We start from the raw sequence: 18,029 nt of genomic DNA, 5'->3' as shown, positions 1-18,029 counted from the left end.
GGACTGCAGTATTTTTCTCTTGCAAAGTGGAGCAGCATTACATTCTGGAGGCTGGGTCCTCTGGGAATGCTTTTGAAGAGGTTCTTACAGCAAAATACAGATGATAAGCACATGACTAACAAAGACAGAAGATAATTTTAGTGTGTAACTTGACACAAGAATAGCAAGCTTAAGCATCAAGAAATGTTGGAATGTAATTCTTCCAAATTAGATAAAAACAGCAGCATACTCTGTGATTCAACGGTCAGTCAAGAAAAAGAGAACAATTATTTGAAAGTTTAAATTGAACAGAAAAAAAAACTTGAAAAGACCAGCACGTTATTGACACCCGAAAGGAAAGAGCAGAATACTAACAGAGCTCATTCGGCTTAATGATGTTTAAAAAAGAGAAATTGATCATATCAGCAAATTATTTAATTCACAGAAAATCACTATTACAGAAAATAATTTGTAGATAATCATAATATCTATTTAAATTGTTATTTTTCTTATTCATTTGTTCTGACAGCATGTATTTGGCTCAACACATTTGGAAAATACATAATCCGGTACAGGAGTGTTTTAGATAGACTCACAAACAATTGATTTCCGGGTGTGCTGATAAGCTGAGTTTAGCCAGGCTGAGGGTGGAGGTGATATATTGTTTTATTTACTGTCGCTGGGTTAAAATCCTGAAATTTGCTTCCTTAAGGGCACTGTGGGTCAACTCACAGCGTGCGGACAGCAGTGGTTCAAGAAGGCAGCTCACCATCACTTTCTCAAGGGCAATTAGGGATGGACAGTAAATGTTGGCCAGCCAGTGGCACCCATGTCCCACAAGAGAATGAAAACATTTCATTCAGTGTTCCTTGGCTAGGGAGAGCAAAATCCGTACAGGATTTTCACTGTAGATATTGAAGCTGAAAAATGTGTGTATCATGTGAAGACTAGATCAGCCTCAGATTTGACAGCTTGAAGATTGAAAAGCGTCCTTATGCTCAGAATTGGAAAAAAATGCTTGAGTGAAGTCTGAGTGAATACTCAACACCTGTGGAACTGCACATTCAATCAAATCAGTGCCTTCAGGCATGGAGAGAAAATTGGAGGAAATGAAAAATGTAAAGGAAAATTTTAATTCCTTGATGGATTTTTATTGACCAACCTCATTTACATCACTGGCCAGTTGTTGCAAACTGCAGGATATTAATGATTGTGATTGAACATAGGCTGTCAGCTAACAGGTGAGGCAAATAATGGGGGAGGAAATGAATTTGCAAAACATCACAGTAGGAAGCTTGGGACCAAAGAGGTCCAAACTTAATTTGTGCGATTCAAAGAAACAATTCTGAATTCATAAAGGACTACTTACCACTGACCTGTTACTTTCAAACCAGATTTCATTGAGCTACTGTGTTGGCAGTTGGAATGCCAATGCATGGTCTTTTCATCGTAGGACCCCATACGACAAGGTGTGCATCTCAGCCTCGTGATAACACATTTTAAAATTGCTGTATAAGGAAATCAAGCACAGAAACTGAAAATGTCCTTCTAAGTGTTAATTCTGTGGAGTGTTCTATATAGTATATTCATACAGGATGTCAACATGATGTAATGCAATACTGATTTATAACCAGTAAATGAGAATTCAATGAATGAATCATCCAGATTTAAATCCCTACATTTCATACAACCACAGAAAGGTTAGCATAAACTGAACAATTATTATGTGGGTTTGTAAAAGTCAGTGGCAGAAGGTTGCAGCTTCCATCATTGGCACTGTAAAGTGCAACAACCTGATTATAATGGGTTCTGTCAGTTCCAAGTGAGCCTACCAGATGGAATGCTTCTTCCTTGGGGCAAGAAGACTTTGACATTGTCTGTCATGTCCAATACAAGTGATCTTGTGACAGAAAGTGAAGAAATGAGCAGTGTGCACCACTTTGACATCGACCTCCATCATGCCCTCGAGCACTTAACTGAAGAAAGCACTTGGAACAGAGACAAAAGCAAACGCTTGGCAAAATAATAGAAGTAATATTCGGCGCAGAATTTATTATTCTTTCACGGATGTGGGATTTACAGACTAGGCCAAGTCGTCCAACCCTAATTGCCATTATAAAGGTGGTAATAAGCTGCCTTCTTGAACCTTTGCAGTCTGTGTGCTGCAGGTACACCTGCTGTTAGGAAGGAAGTTTCCAACAACAGTGAAGGAGCAGTAATATAATTCCAAATCCGGATGGTGTGTGACCTTGAAGGGAACTTGCAGGTGATGGTATTCCAATCTGCCTGCTTTCCTTATCCATCTAAATTTGTGGAAATTACAATGTTTAGAAGGTGCTGTCAATGAACATAAGAACATATGAACAGTCTGTGTGTCATTCTATGAGACCATGACAGATCTGTGGCCTAACTCCACATATCTGCCTTTGGCTCATATGCCTTAAAACTTCAGCTTAAATAAAATTTATCCTTCTCGATTTTAAAATTAACATCTGATCTCACATTTGTGGAGCAAAGTTCCAAATCTCTAGGTCCAGAAGTGCTTCCAACATCTCCCTTGAATAGCCTGGCCCTAATTTTTAGACAATTCCCCCTACTTCTAGGATCTCCGACCAGTAGAAATAATTTATTTTTATCTGCCCTGTCTTTTCCTGTTATTATCTTAAAGACTTCAGTCAAATCCCCCCTTAACCTTCTAAAATCTGGAGAAAACAGGCCTAATTTGTAGAATAAGGTGAACAAGTTGGCAGCAGAGGAGGGCTCTTGAGCCATGGCTGTTTGCTCCGACTGCTTTTCCTTTGTCTTTCTTTCTGTCTCATTTCCTTTACTTACCTCCTGTTCTGAGCTCAGACAGTATCGACAGCAGTAAGTGGGCACAACGTGGACTCTTATGGCAGCAGCAAGTGAGCCCACAGCGGACTTGAGTGAGCACTTCCTTTTCTGGGCTGAGCACGGAACCTGGCACTGGAATTGTCGGCTGCTACATCAGCAGAGGCGAGATCAGTGAGGTAGGCCCCACAGCAAAGGTTAGTACCTAAAGATCAGTGATTTCATCGTGGGTTGGCTCCCGCATTGGCATCGGCAAAGCGGTGACAGAAGGGCATCACAGCAGCATGGACAAGGTAAGCCCGTGATGAGAGACGCGACGTCAATGTCATTTGGTCGGTGGAGGCAACGGCGGGGCAGTAGCGGAGACGAATTAGCCCAGCAGCGAAAGATGGCACCTGAAGAGTGGCAACGTCAACATTGATTGGGCCCAGCAAGCAGGAGGAGGAATAGCAGTACAGGCGTCATTAATGATCTGCTGACTCAGAACTGATAGACTCTCTTTAAGCTTTATGTTTTTTCTTCTTATTCTTAACCTATTCAAAATGCTGGAATATAGTGACAGTGGAAAAGCTTTTCATTGTACTTTAGTTTTTCTCACTGTTTTACCCATTCACCCAATGTCCCTTGATAATTTTATGCTATTATCGACATTGCCTCACTGCTCTCTGACTCTGTGTGTTATCAACACATTTGAATATATGACTTCCGATATCATTATCCAAGTTGTTAATAAATAACCTGAATAATTGAGGCCTTAAAACACATGCTTGTAGGACACCACTAGTCACATCCTGCCAATTTGAGTACCTGCCCATTATCTCTACTTTCTATCGCCTGCCACTCAACCAATTTCCCAGCCATGTTAATAATGTTCACTCAATTCCAAGAGCTTCTACCTTCAATAACAGTCCCTTATGTTGGGCTTTATCAAATGCCTTCAGAAGGTCCATATAAACAATATCCATAGACATTTCCCTGTCCACTACCTTCAAAAAATTACATTAAGACTTGTCAGTCATAACCTACCTTCATGAATAATGCTGAATCTCGAAATGCACCAGTGCTTTTCGGTGTATTCAGTTAATGATAGTCTCCAACAGCTTCCCCAACACAGATGTTCAGCTAGCAGATCTGTAATTCATTGGTTTTCATATTTTGCCCTTCTTAAAAAGCAGAGTAATGTGCAATTTTCCAATCTGGAGGGCCAACTCTTGCATCTAGGGAACTCTGAAAGATTATACTTTAGGTATGTACAATGTAATCCCTTACTTCCTTTAAAACTCTCAATGGAAGCCAATATGTCCTGAGAAATTGACACTCTTTAATCTCTCTTTATTGATATTTTACTCCTATTAATTTTATCTAGTACTTCTCTTCAATTCACTATTAATTTATTCAAGACTTCCGAGCCTTCCTCCTTTCCTACTGTAAATACTGAGGCAAGGTAATTATTTAACATGCCTGCCTTTCCGCAATAGTCATTGACAATATTCCCACTTTCTTTAGTGGGTCTTTAGTAGGTCAAATTTTCTCCCGACCACCAACTTTTGCTTTATGTAACTATAAAATTTATTCTTATTGATTTGAAGTCCCTTGCAAGTTCCTTTCATAATGCTGTTTAATAGCTCTCATTAGATGCTTTTTAACCCCTTGCTGGTCTTTGCATCTTTCCCATTGTCAGGATCGTGTCTTTATTTGCATTTTTGTGTGACCTTTCTTTTAATTGGTGGGCCATAGTGCCTGTTCCTGTGCTGAATTGAATTGTACTGAGTATAGTTTTATACTGTCCCTTAGCTCCTTAGTTGTCCATGTCTGTTTGTTTCTCTGTTATGTGGCTCTTTTGATTGTCAGAAGTATAAACTGGTTCTGTGATTTCAAACCCTTGACTGACTAGCAATATCCACAGGCTTAAGCAGCCAGGCACTATAACAAGGATCCATGAACAGCCCAATAGAATCAAATACAGATCAACACCATTAAGCACTACAAGGAGCAAAGGAATGGTTTAATGGAATCCAAACTGAGCATTAGTGTGCAGCCTTTGTTGTGTAACTGGCACTTAATAACATTGTCAATAATATTTATTGTCACTTTGATGATTGAGAGTAGACTGACTGGACAATAGTTAGGTGGATTGTTTTTGCTCTTATTTTTCTGGAGTGGATTACCCAAGTAATATTTATACTCTCAGATAGGCACTTGATAGAGTAAAACATCTTGGCTTGGGGCATGACTACTTTTGAAACAGGAGTCTTCAAAATTACTGTCAGGATATTTTCAGGACTCATTGCCTTTACAGTATCCACTGACTCCAGCCATTTCTTGATACAGTGTAAAGTAAATTGGATCAGCTGAAGTTCGACATCTGTGAAGCTGGAGTCCTTGAGAGGAAGCCAAGCTGGATCAATTCACTTGGCATTTCTGGCTTAACTTGATGGGTATACTTCATTTTCACCTTTTGCAATGTTGTGTTTTATTGCCCAGTATTGAAGATGGGGATATTTGAGGTGGTGCCTCCTCTGCTTAGTCGCTGAATTGTGTACTACCATTCATGGCAGAATTGCAGAGCTTTGATTTGATCAGTGCTGTTTGTAGAATCACTAAACTACTGTAGCCTGATTCCACTCTTTTGGCTTCTGTTCTAAATTTCCCCACTTGGAAAGGCACTGGTGCCATACAACATGTTGCAGAGTATCTTTGACGTGAAGGCTGGATTTCATTTCGACAAGGACGATGTAACAGTTACTCCTTCTACTTCTGTTATGGACAGACGCGTCTATGTAGATATGTCACTGACAGATCGGTGAAGATTTCTCTGTTGATTCCCTCATTACTTTATCCAGTTTCGGTCTAGCAGTTGTATCCTTCAGGAATTGGCCACCTCACTCAGTAGTGGGTATACTGTTGGTGACATTTAAGTTTCTGACCCAGAGTATGTCCTATCCTGTTATTATTCCCAATGCTACTTCTGTGGTGGGCGACACGGTGGCACAGTAGTTAGCACTGATACCTCACAGCGCTAGTAGACCTGGGTTCAATTCTCACCTCAGGCAACTGTCTGAGTGGAGTTTGCACATTCTCCCCGTGTCTGCGTGGGTTTTCTCCGGGTGCTCCGGTTTCCTCCCACAGTCCAAAAACGTGCAGTTTAGGTGAATTGGCCATGCTAAATTGCCCGTAGTGTTAGGTGAATGGGGTAAATGTAGGGGAGTAGGTCTGGGTGGGTTGCTGTTCGGAGGGTTGGTGTGGACTTGTTGGGCCGAAGGGCCTGTTTCCACACTGTAAGTAATCTAATCAAATTGGAGTTGCTACTTGTCATAAAATATTGTAAGATTTCCACAAATGAAAGAGTGGAAATCCATGATAAGAATGCATTTATGTGAATTAATGTTTCAAACATGTTCAGTCTATTTCTGTCAATCTTCTTTTACTGGGAAGAAAAGTAACATTCAGCAGACATCCTGAAACCCTTACCAACCTTTGAATACATATTGGGCCCAGTCTTCGACAGCAGGATCAAATGAGTCAAGTTTCCCAAATAATGTCATGATGCCAGAAATGCTTATCCCAATGTAAAGACAAATGCTGCGAGCAAGTTTCTTCAGGGAAGTCCTTTTCATTGTCATATTAAAATACCTCCACAGAGGCTGCTTTCCCTTCATGAAGTCACCCTTTCCTTACACATGGAGAATCTATGACAGCAATCCAGCTTCCCCCGGAGCCAGCTCCCAAAGTCAACAGGATGTCTGATACTCCTGATATTACCGATCAGCCAGGGCTCCCAGATTGGTCCAGATTAACAGCCCCAATCAGGGAACTCATATTCTATAAGGTTCCTCCCCCTCACCCCCAGTTGACCTCGTTATCACTGCACAGGCCATCCACATCAATAACAGCCAAAGTCGCAATGGCCCCACTGTAGTAAGCAGCAGTTTGCATGTGACTGCAAGTTTGGTCTCTCATGGACAATAATTACCATGTGGCCATACCCTCCAAACTTTTGAAAAAATTATATCCAACCCCCCCACCATTTATAAAGAAAAGGAAAATTAATTATGTCAGTTTGATTTATTTCAGGCAAGGAGCCCATGCAACTAAAGATGAACTCACTATGTCAGCATTCCTCACGGTCAATCTTGATCAGTCACTTGGTGGGCGAGCTGTTCAAGTAAGTGCTTCTGTTTTTAAGCAGATGTCAGTGTTGTATCAGTGAGGACTCCTGTCATTATAAAAAAGTGATATAACTACAAGAGGTTGGTTCTCATGCTTGTAAAGATATCAGGATGGAATTTCAGAAAATAATTTGATTTAATGAGACTATAAAGCTCTAAATGAAAGTGTACAGAGATGAATTGACTGTTATGGTTGGCAAAACAGCCAAAGTAAAATATAGAAAAAAGCCCAAAAGAACTAGAGTTGCTGGAAATCAGAAATAAAATCAGAAATTGCTAGAATAGCTCAGCAGGTCTGGCAGCATCTTTGGAGAGAAAACAGAGTTAATGTTCAGGTCCAGTCACCCTTCCTCAGAACTGTTCTGAAATTGGGTTGCTGGACCCGAAACGTTCACCCTGATTTCTCTCCACAGATGCGGCTAGATCTGGTTAGATTTTCCAGAAATTTCTTTTCTTGTTTCTGTAAAAGGTAGGTCAGTCTGTTTTAATGCGAAAGGTTACTAGCGACATCACTTGTCATCATATAAACATCAAATAAAATACAACAATTACCAGAAAAGTAAAACATGATGAAACATATTAAGATGAATTTGTTGCTTTATAAAGAAGGTAACAGATCATATAACAGCTACAGCTGGGATTGCAGTCAAGTCTAAAGTGGACCATGTTCTAAGTATGTATTTTCAAAGTCATCACTTCCACCAAGAGCAGAAATTAGAAATTGAAGTGTTTGGATTTTCTTGATTTTCTGTTTTAAAACGTGCTGTAACAAACTGTCAAAGCAGCCACAATATATGCTGGGAGTACAATTTTATAAGATTGCTCCAATTGTATATCAGATACGATCTGTAATTTATGGACACAAATGACCACAGCCTGTGCTGTGCGCACACTCAATTTGAACTGGGTAGTAAATGGACTAGACAGCAGTCCTTCAATCAACCACTAGAGGCCAGTCACAATACAGGCTGGGAAATAGGGAAATGGGAAATACAGCATATACCAAGTTTTTTCTCAGTATAATCAGTTCTGAAGAAGGGGCACAGGATCCAAACCATTAACTTTGCTTTCTCTCCACAGATGCTGCTTACCTGATGAGTTTCCCCAGTAATTTCTGTTAGTTTCTTTTCTGTTTTGTTGTATCCACAGTTTTTTTGTTTACTGGGAAAGAGCCAGTCACCAGCTGGAGCTGGAGTGCTCCTCCTTGACTGACAAAATACTCAAAAATATTTATTTGCACCCTATTTATGACTCTTGCACTCACACCTTTGTGATCATCTTGCACATGTCCTGCTGTAAATGTTAGCTGACTCAGGGTGGAATTTACATTGGGAACATTAGCTAGGATTAGGTTTAGAGTTAAGGCAGGTTCTTAAATGTTGAGGTGACGCAGGTTGGTGGAGTGTCCCTTGCTTCTTTTATGCTGTTGAATTGTATCATAGTTGGGAGGAGGACCCGTTCACCCAGGGGCTAATTGAGGCTCTTAAGGTGGCAAATACAAGACATTTAGTTTCTATGCTTATACCAGTGATGGGGGAGGGCACTAGTGGTGCAGTGGTAATGTCCCTACCTGTAGATGAAGGGCCTAGGTTCAAGTCTCACCTTATCCAGCGGTGTGTAATAAGATCTGTGAATAGATTATTCAGAAAATATCTATACCAGTGATAGTATATTGTCACATGGGGGGATTTCTTGGAAAACCTGGACTGTTCTCAACAGGCTTGGGATGAATTCTTCTGATTGGTGAACACTGGCGCACAAAGAGCTCTTTTAGCATCAAAGGACACCGCAGTGAAAACGTGGCATGACCCCAACACTATTGGGCCTGCTGTTTGGGTCATGTGATCTTTAATTTTCTCCAGGAACAGTAATCCATACTGCTTTTCCTGGCTGGCTGCTATCAAAGCAGTGGCTACCATTCCTCATGGCAGTCCTGGTCCTTCAATTGGTCAGAAGCTCCTGTATGTAGGATTTCTTTCCCTGAGAGAGAGACAGAGAGGAGCTTTGCAGCATCTCATTTACCATTAGCAGGCTACAGATACCAGTTGGGATTCCCCAGAATGGCTGAAGCATGTTTGTTACCCAACACTCCAGCCTAATACTGGTGTTCATACTGCCCATTAAATGTCATTTATTAATGTGAGAGCAGGACTATTTCCAGCTTCAGAGAAGTGGTGAGCTGCAGCAGACTGTCTGCAATACTCCAGCAGAATGAGGATCTGTAGTAAAGGACTCAGATTTCACACCAGCTAAACAATTTGTGCATTTTGCCTGCCATCTCACCAATCTCTGCTGATACTTAACATAAATCCATTAAATTATCACTTTCAATAAAAAATGTTGATTCCAAACACTTGACAAATCATGCATATTATTTTCCTGTTAATCATCTCTCCAATCCTGAGTTGTAAATGTATGATACACTTGATAACTATCCAGGCTAATTGGTAACAATATAGTAAATTAAATATTACCGTTGGACGAAAGCATCCGGACTACTATGTCAAAGCAAAAATTATGAGTATAACATTATATATTATTAATGATAAAAATATATTGTAGACTGAATATTCCCGATTATAACTTCCTTAATAGACCATCCCTGTAGATGTTTCTCACTTAGTGTTCTGGTCATGACAGTCCTCAATTCATTACTTTCCATTAATGGGATTTAATTTTCAAATCTTCTTGACCACAGGAGAGATGCTAGCTGACTGGATGACAACTAATGTCGTATGACTATTCAAGAAGGGTAGTAAAGATAAACCAGGAGACTGCAGGCCAGTGAGTCTAACATCAGTTGTAGCAAAACTATTGGGAAAAGTTCTGAGGACAGAATTGATGCCCAGTTGGAGAGGCAAGAATTAATCAAGGACAGTCAACATCACTTTGGAAGGGGAAGATCATTTCTAACAAGCTTGAATTTTTCCATGAGATGTAGATGTAGATAGGTATGTCGATAAGTGTAGTGCAGTTGATGTGGTCTACAGGGACTTAAGGAAAGCCTTTGACAACATCACAAATGGCAGTGTAGTTAAAAAGCTGTGAGCCCATGGAAGCCAGAATAAATTGGATCAAAAGTTGAATTAGTGGCAGGAAGCAGAGCTTGTATGACTGGAATCCTGTTTGCAGTGGTACCACAGAGCTTAATGCTGGGTCTCTTGTTATTTCAGTGTGATTTAATAATTCAGACACAAGAGTAGGAGGTATGATCAGTAAATTTGTAGATTACTTGAAAATTGGTGCTGTAGTAAGTAAGAAAACCTTAGATTGCAGGATGATACAGAGGGGCTGAAGAGTGGAAAATATAATTTAATCCTGAAAATTGTGAGGCACAAGAGGAGTATTAAGGATTAGCACATTGAAGTATAGAGGTTCAAAAGGACCTTGGGTGTACATAGATCCTTTAAGGCAATAAGACAGGTGGATATGGTAATTAAAAGTGCATTTCAGATACTTGCCTTTAATTAGCTGAGACATTGAATACAAGAGCAAGGAGGTTATGATGGAGATGTTGCTTAATCCACAACTGAAGTACTGTGTAGAGGAGGGATGTGACTGAACCAAAGAAGGTGCAGAAAAAATTGACCAGGATGTTGCCTGGGCTGGAGTGATTCAGCTTTGAAGAGAGACTAGATAGGCTGGGGTGTTTTACTGAGAGCAGAGAAGGTTGTGGGAGGGGTCTAATTGAGGTTTTCAAAGTTCTGAGAGGCATTGATAGGGTAGGAGAAATGTTTCCCCTTTTCAGGAGGGTCATTAACCAATAGGCAGAGTTTTAAGATAAGGAGCAGAAGGTTTAGAGGGGTTTTGAGGAGATTGTTCTTCACCCAAAGAGTAGTGGATAACTAGAATTCAATTCCTGATAGGTTGGTAGAGGTCAGGGTTCTCAAGTCTTTTAAAAACTACTTAGAAGAACATTTGAAAGGCCATAAAGTAAGCATGATATTTCTAATGCTGAAACCCCTACTATTGACATTCTGGGGTCTCATCATTAACTAGAAATATAACTGGAATAACCACATAAGTACCCTGGGGACAAGGCCATGTGGGAAGCAAGGAATTCTACAATGAATAGCTCACCTTCTGACTTGCCAAAGCCTATCCCACGTCTGTAAAGCACAAGTAATGAGTTAAGTAGAATACTCACGATTTGACTGAATGAGTGCAGCTTCAACAATACTCTATACACGACAAAACAATCCACTTGACTGGTACCCCATCCATTATCTTCAGCAATTACTTCCTTCACCACCAATTCATAGGAGCAACATTGGGTAACTATCTCCCAAGATGCATAGCAGTAACTCACCAAATGTCCTCTGACTGCACCTTCCAAATCTATGACTTTTGCCACCCGGGTAGAAAGGGGCAGCAGATGAATGGAATCAGCATTACATCCACGTTCCCCAAAAAGCCACAACCATCCTGACTTGGAACTGCATCATTTCCTCATTATAATTGCATCAAAATCCTACAGCTTCCTCTTTAACAACTTCACGGATGCTCCTACATCCAAAGGAATGCAGTAGTTCAAGATGACAGTTCACCATCACCTTCTGCAGGGCTATTAGGGATGGGTCATAAAAGCTGGTCCTGCCAGCGACATCCACATCCGATAAACAAAAAGAAAAGGGTTTGGATTGCCTGGTGCTATTAAGTTACTCATTAACACTACAACACTGCAGCCAGAGTCGAGGCTGTGTGAGTGCGATAGCAAACCTCACGTGAGGGATCAAATGTAACAACAATCAAATAACGCTGCTCAATCTTTTAACAATGATTTCGCTGCATGTAAACTGTTAGCCTAAGAAGTATGATTCAAATCAAAGAACCTTTTTTATCAAAGTAATTAATACTATTTAGACCTGCTTGAAATTCCAAAACATTGATTTGTTTTATAATTATGTTTTGATATGCATTTGACTGATGCAAGTATTCATTGCTTTAAAAAAAAAGGATTGCACATGTCCATGCTGAAACGATCAGTAATTTTGTCTGAAAAGTGAAATCTAAGTATAATGGAAAGAATGCTAGGTGGTTATTTATGACTGCACAGTAACTTAACCAAATGATTGATGAGAAAGACAATAGTTGCACTTGTGCAGAAATTAATATTAATGTGACTGCTTCAGTATTTTAGAGAATGGCATTTATCACTTTGGATTAGTTTACTATTGTTCTTCTTTCTTCTAAAGGTTCGGGTGACACAAGGGAAGGAACCTTCTCATCTGCTAAGCTTATTTAAAGACAAGCCACTTATTATTTATAAGAATGGAACATCGCGGAAAGGAGGTCAAGCCCCTGTCTCTCCAAAGCGGCTTTTTCAAATCAGAAGGAATCTGGCCACTATTACCAGAATTGTGGAGGTAGGAGGGTCATTCCGAAATATACAGCCATTAATGGGAGTCTTTGTTTAAATTACTCAGTTGTCAATGGGACCTTCATTCTATTAGAAAAATGTAGCATACTTGTTGGAAGAAATAACTAATTGGATAAATAAGTAGAATTCAATCGATATTGTGTATAGATTTTCAGAAAGCATTTGATGAAGCAAATGAAGCAAGGAAAATTCAGACACATTGCAAAAGGGGAAATTTATCAGCATGGATAGCAAGTAATTGGTATATTAAAAAGACAACACAGTATTACTCAGATCAGCACTGGGTTGGAAGTATGCCTGGTGTTACTGCTGGGTACTTATTTTTTGACGGACTGACAGATCATAATCATGGAATATTACATGGCCTTGCCAGGTAGGTTTTCAGTGAGAGTAAGTAAATATGTTGGCTGGATAGCCCACCATCTCTCTATCCACTGTTGATCTCACTCTCATGTTACGGGATGAAGTGGGCAGTGCTGAATTCAGAATTACATCTGCCATATTTAAATAAATAAATATTGATTGCTAAAAGCAAAATTCACCGACTATTACCCTGCCCAGGCCATAACAAGGTTGGCCTCCGCAGACAGTATGGCATCAAGGAGGTCTAGAAAAACTGAAGTCATTTGGGATCAGGTGAAAAACTCCCCATGAGTTGCAGTCATACCTAGCAGGCAGAAAGATGGTTGGACATTAATTATCTCAGCTCCAGGACATCTTTGCAGGGGTTCCTCAGGATAGTGTCCTAGGACCAACCATCTTCAGCTACTTTAACAATGACCTTTCCTCTATCATAAGGTCAAGCGTGGAGATGGTTGCTGATAGATGTACAATGTTCAACACCATTCATGACTCCTCAGTGTTATGGACCAGGCCAGACCACTTCAAAATATTTCAAGAAAGTAGCCCAGTCCCTAACTTTGCTCGTTGTTTTAAGCGGGTGTAACTATTTAGTTTTGAACAAAACAGAATTTATTTACGAGATTACCAAATGAAACATAAACAAAATAGAACAGAATACAGAGTAATTTAACCTATCCGAAAACCCAACAGATTATCCCAATTTAATGATGTTGTTCCAAATACTTGCAACAATCCCCATAAGCTCCCCTTGACATAAACTGTAAAATAAAACACAGGGTCTTACGGGAGAGAGAGAGATTGTAGCATGGGACACTCTCTTCCATGTAGCTGTTTCTATGATCAGCAGCCTCAAAATACCTGACTTGTTTTCTGTGAATAGCCAGATGGCCAAAAAATCAAACCAAGCCAGAGAAAAGCTGAGCTGGGAGAACTGGCCACATCCCTTTCATTATATAAATTTTTAAACTTAGAAGCCTTTTGTCTGAGGCAGTATCTGTTAGCTATAATCAAATTGGCCCTAAAATCTTTGAAACGTAGACTTTTCGGAGTCTGTGTCTTTTATGACCTCTCTGTAAAAGATTCAAGGACAACATAACCTTGTTAAAGGAGCAGTATCATCGCATCAGATACTGAAGCTGTCCTTGTCCAAATGTAGCATGATCTGGACAATGTCCAGCATGGTTTGACAATTCATGCTACATAAATGTAAAGCAATGACCATCTCCAAAAAGAGAGAATCTAACATTGTCCCTTGATAGTCAATTATATCGTCATCACAGAATACTAGCAACATTTTGGGTGTTAATATTGACCAAAAACTCAACTGGACTCACCACATTAACGCAATGGCGATAAAAGCAGGTCAGAGGCTAGGAATAAAGTCCTACATTTAACTCACTCCTGACTCTCCAAAGCCTGTCCACTATCTGTATGGAACTAATCAGATTGTGATGAAACACTTGACTGGCATCTCATCCACAAGCATTTACTCGTTCCACTACTGACACCCAGTAGCATCAGAGTGCACCATCTTAAAAATGCACATTCCATTAGCCTTCAGTTAACTGCTGCATCTTTGTGCTAGCTTTCTGTTTTTCAAATACACAAGTACAAGCACAGGTCCACCCAAGCGCCTTCATGTTGCAGCTTTCGGCAGTTTTCTCTGTTTAAATAATATTCTGTTCTTTTGTTCTCCCTTCCAAAATGAATAACTTTTCATTTTCCCAATTGTACTCCTTTTGCCAACTTTTTGCCCAGTTACTTTATCAAGCAATACCTCTCTGTTAACAGTTTCTTCTCACAACCTGCCTTTCCACCTTTTCTTGTGTTATCTGCATATCTGGCTACACTTCCTACCTCCAAATCATGCATGTGGTAAATAGTTGCAGTCCTTGCATTGATCCCTGTGGAATTCTGCTGGTCATGTGTCGCAAACCTGAAGAAGAACCTCTTATCCCCATTGGCTGTTCCCTGCCCATCAGCCAATTCTCAGACCATGCCAACATACCATCTGCAACACTATGGGCTTTTTTCTTATAACTTAACCTTTTGTGAAGTATCTTGTCAACCCTTCTGAAAGTCCATCTACTGGTTCTCCTGTATCCACTTTAATTGAGACTTCATCAAAAATACTCTAATAAATCAGTCACATATGATTTCCTTTTCACAAAGCCATGCTGATTCTGCTTGATTAGATTGTGATTTTCCAAATATTGCTTACTTAATAATTGGTTGCAATACCTTTTCAACAGTAGATGATCAACTAATCGGACTGTAATCACTTGCTTTTTAACCTCCCTTTTTGAATAGGGGTGTCATAGTAGCAGTTTTCCAATCCTCTCATACTTCTCCAGAATCCAATGATTTTTGGGAAACTGTCACCAATGCATCCATTATCTCTATAGCTACTCTTTTAGGATCATAGGATGCAAGCCATCAGGACCTGGGGATGTATGATACTTTAGGCCTGTTGGTTTATCTGATACTACTTCTTGCCCAATGCTTCCAACTCACCTGGATCTGGGATCCATTGAATCTTCTCTATGGATCAGCCTGCAGTCTCAACATTGCCCACTAGGGACCTCTGCCACTTCAGCAGGGTATCTTCTAACAATTCTTCTGTTGTATGTCACAACATAAGGAAAAAGACTTGGATGATATATCAGCTGAGACTGCACTGACCCGAGTGACAACCTCAGACCAGGCTGGCAAGGTCTGGTGCTGAAGGCCTCCTGTGGGAAGAGGATGTCGGCCCTCTCACCAAACCATCCAACAGGCCTCCAGGTCCCTGTTTGCAAAGCAAGCCACTGATAGCACCTTATCTGCCATGACCGGAGCAAATATCACGCATCATCCAGGGCAGATCCAGACCGAGAATGCTTGACTGATTTGGAGATGCCTGTATTGGACTGGAATGAACAAAGTTAAAAATCACACAACACCAAGTTATAGTCCAGCAGGTTTAATTGGAAGCACTAGCTTTCGGAGCGCTAAGGAGCAGCGCTCCTAAAGTTAGTGTTTCCAATTAAACCTGTTGGACTAGTACTTGACTGAGCCTTTTAAAGATGACTTGGAGGTGCCGGTGTTGGACTGGAGTGGACAAAGTTAAAAATCACACAACACCAGGTTATAGTCCAACAAGTTTATTTGAAAGCACTAGCTTTCGGAGCGCTGTTCCTTCATCAGGTGGTTGTGGAGGTTAAGATTATGCTCACAGAACTTGCAGCCAAAGGAGTCTAGTGTCATAGAGATGTGATACAGTAAACAATCTTAGATTAAAATTTTCATCTTTTATGATGGGATATGCTGGTTTCTGTTCTTTGATATGTAAATCCCAGAACTTCTTTTAAATTACATTCTCAAGATAGCTCAGCTTTTTAAACAATAGGTCTGAAGTCTGTCTGTGTCTCAAAGCTATGTCAGACTGACAAACCTTTTGTATAGTTTTACAGAGTTTTACATGGATTCATGCAGTTTTTGAGCAAAATAAATGTAATTCTGCAAAATCAAATTCACTCCATAAGCTTATATGTGTGTGCATGTAGGTTGAGTCTGCATGTGAGTGTGTGCGTGTGGGTGTGAGTGCATGTGATAGGGTATGTGTGTATATGTGTGTGTATGTAAACTTGGTTAAGTGTGTGAGTGAGCGTGATGGGATATGTGTGAGAGGGTGTGTGTGTTGTTGTGCGGGAGGTGTATGTATGCATATGAGAAAAAGCTTGTGTATGAGGGAAGGTCTGCATGGGTGTGTAATGGTACTTACACCATAGATCGTGGGATATTCCGGAAGTGCAGTGTACTTCCAGCTGTGGCAAGTGGCAGAACTGGACTGGCATCAAAGAGAGGGGTGTAATTGGTATGATAGATTAATGAGACAGCTTTGGGATGATTGATCAGGAAACCTGTAAGTGTGGAGAGAAACCCTTCATGAAGTGCAATGAAAATGACAGTTTTCTACATATGTTATGATTCAGCTCTGTCCTTTTCCCTACTGATATTATGATGATGGGCAATGCCAGAGTTTATGCCTCCCCCTTTTTGTAAAAGGGACATTTATTTACATTGGCCAAGGTCCTCTGAAATCTTTCCTCTATTTAAGAAGATTAGGAATATCACCATTACTTCCACTTGGATTTTTTTAAGTTCTTCTTCCAGACGCATCCATAGTACATAAAATTTGACACAGTTTAGTCTCATAATTAGACATCCAAGATAATGCCGCTAACTCAATGGTTAAAATGTGCATTTTTGTCTTGCAGCCGTTTTGTTTATGTTTATTACTGGCAAACTCTCTACTTAAAGTTATCTCTCAGTGATAGGTCACAGGTACCAACCTGTAGCATTTATCTGATATGCAAACTTGTGAAAGATGACTGCGCAGAATTCAATGGCTTTTTTTGTCTGTTCTGCTATCAGGTTGATGCGGTTGCTCTGTCTCTGAACTCGAATGATGTTTTTGTGCTAAAACTACCACAAACCACGTATGTTTGGATTGGAAAAGGAGCCAGTAGTGAGGAAGAGAATGGAGCTAAGTATCTTACATCTGTCCTGCAATACAAGCCAACCAGGATTGTTGAAGGAGAAGAACCTGGTAAGTTGTCATCTGTGAATAAACATGTATTTTTTAAAAAAATATCAGAGGGTGAAATCTTACAGGGATCTGAACAACTTGTGAGATATGTCGCAGAATTAGTCTGGCAAAGTCTGGGAATGATCCAAGAGGCAGCTTTGTTGATGCCTCTCCTGAGGGCTCAATACCCTCATCCACAGAGGATGAGAATGGTGCTTCTGGGGGATCCAGGGGCTTGTCCACTGAGGTCATGGAGACGACAGCGGAACCTGCAAGAGAAAAGAGGCAAGAAGGCACTCTGGCAGTGGTGCATACAGACTGAGAGTGACAATAGGGTTAATGAGACCACTTCTTTGGGATGGAATATTTCTGCATCTAGTCAGAAGTGGTTCTTTCACCCATTCTGGTAAGGACCAGGATTTTCACCTTGTAGGGGTAAGGACACAGATATTGGGTACTCTCCATTTCAATGGGCTCTCTCTGCCCTGTTATGGCCTGTCTTCTCCTATCATGAATAACAAGGGGCCAGTGAGTGAGAGTACAATGGGTGGCACTGAGGTACGCAGGGTTAATCATATGGGAGATTGTGGGGAGGGGGAAACACGACTGTGTTTGGGAAGATATTTGCACACAATAGTGAGAGCGGCAAAGCCCGAACCTTAGTGGGAAATGGTTGCAGGAGCAGTGAAAGAGTGAGCAGGAGGTATGAAAAAACAAGTGTAGCTTTCATCTTGGTGAA

General features: G+C 40.5%; 1 protein-coding gene across 1 annotated transcript in view; it reads left to right on the top strand.

Moving 5' to 3' along the window:
* scin (scinderin) overlaps positions 1-18,029 on the top strand; it is a 103,201-nt gene that overhangs the window by 67,266 nt on the left and 17,906 nt on the right. Inside the window, exons 10-12 of the mRNA XM_060824740.1 lie at positions 6,883-6,973; positions 12,173-12,343; positions 17,137-17,311. Of these exons, the coding sequence (XP_060680723.1) occupies positions 6,883-6,973; positions 12,173-12,343; positions 17,137-17,311 (437 nt within the window). The remainder of the gene's footprint in view (positions 1-6,882; positions 6,974-12,172; positions 12,344-17,136; positions 17,312-18,029) is intronic.

Source organism: Hemiscyllium ocellatum, chromosome 5 (assembly GCF_020745735.1).
Source record: "Hemiscyllium ocellatum isolate sHemOce1 chromosome 5, sHemOce1.pat.X.cur, whole genome shotgun sequence".
Taxonomy (NCBI): Eukaryota; Metazoa; Chordata; class Chondrichthyes; order Orectolobiformes; family Hemiscylliidae; genus Hemiscyllium; species Hemiscyllium ocellatum.
The sequence above is the reverse complement of the archived record's forward strand: the minus strand, read 5'-3'. Positions and strand labels throughout refer to the sequence as shown.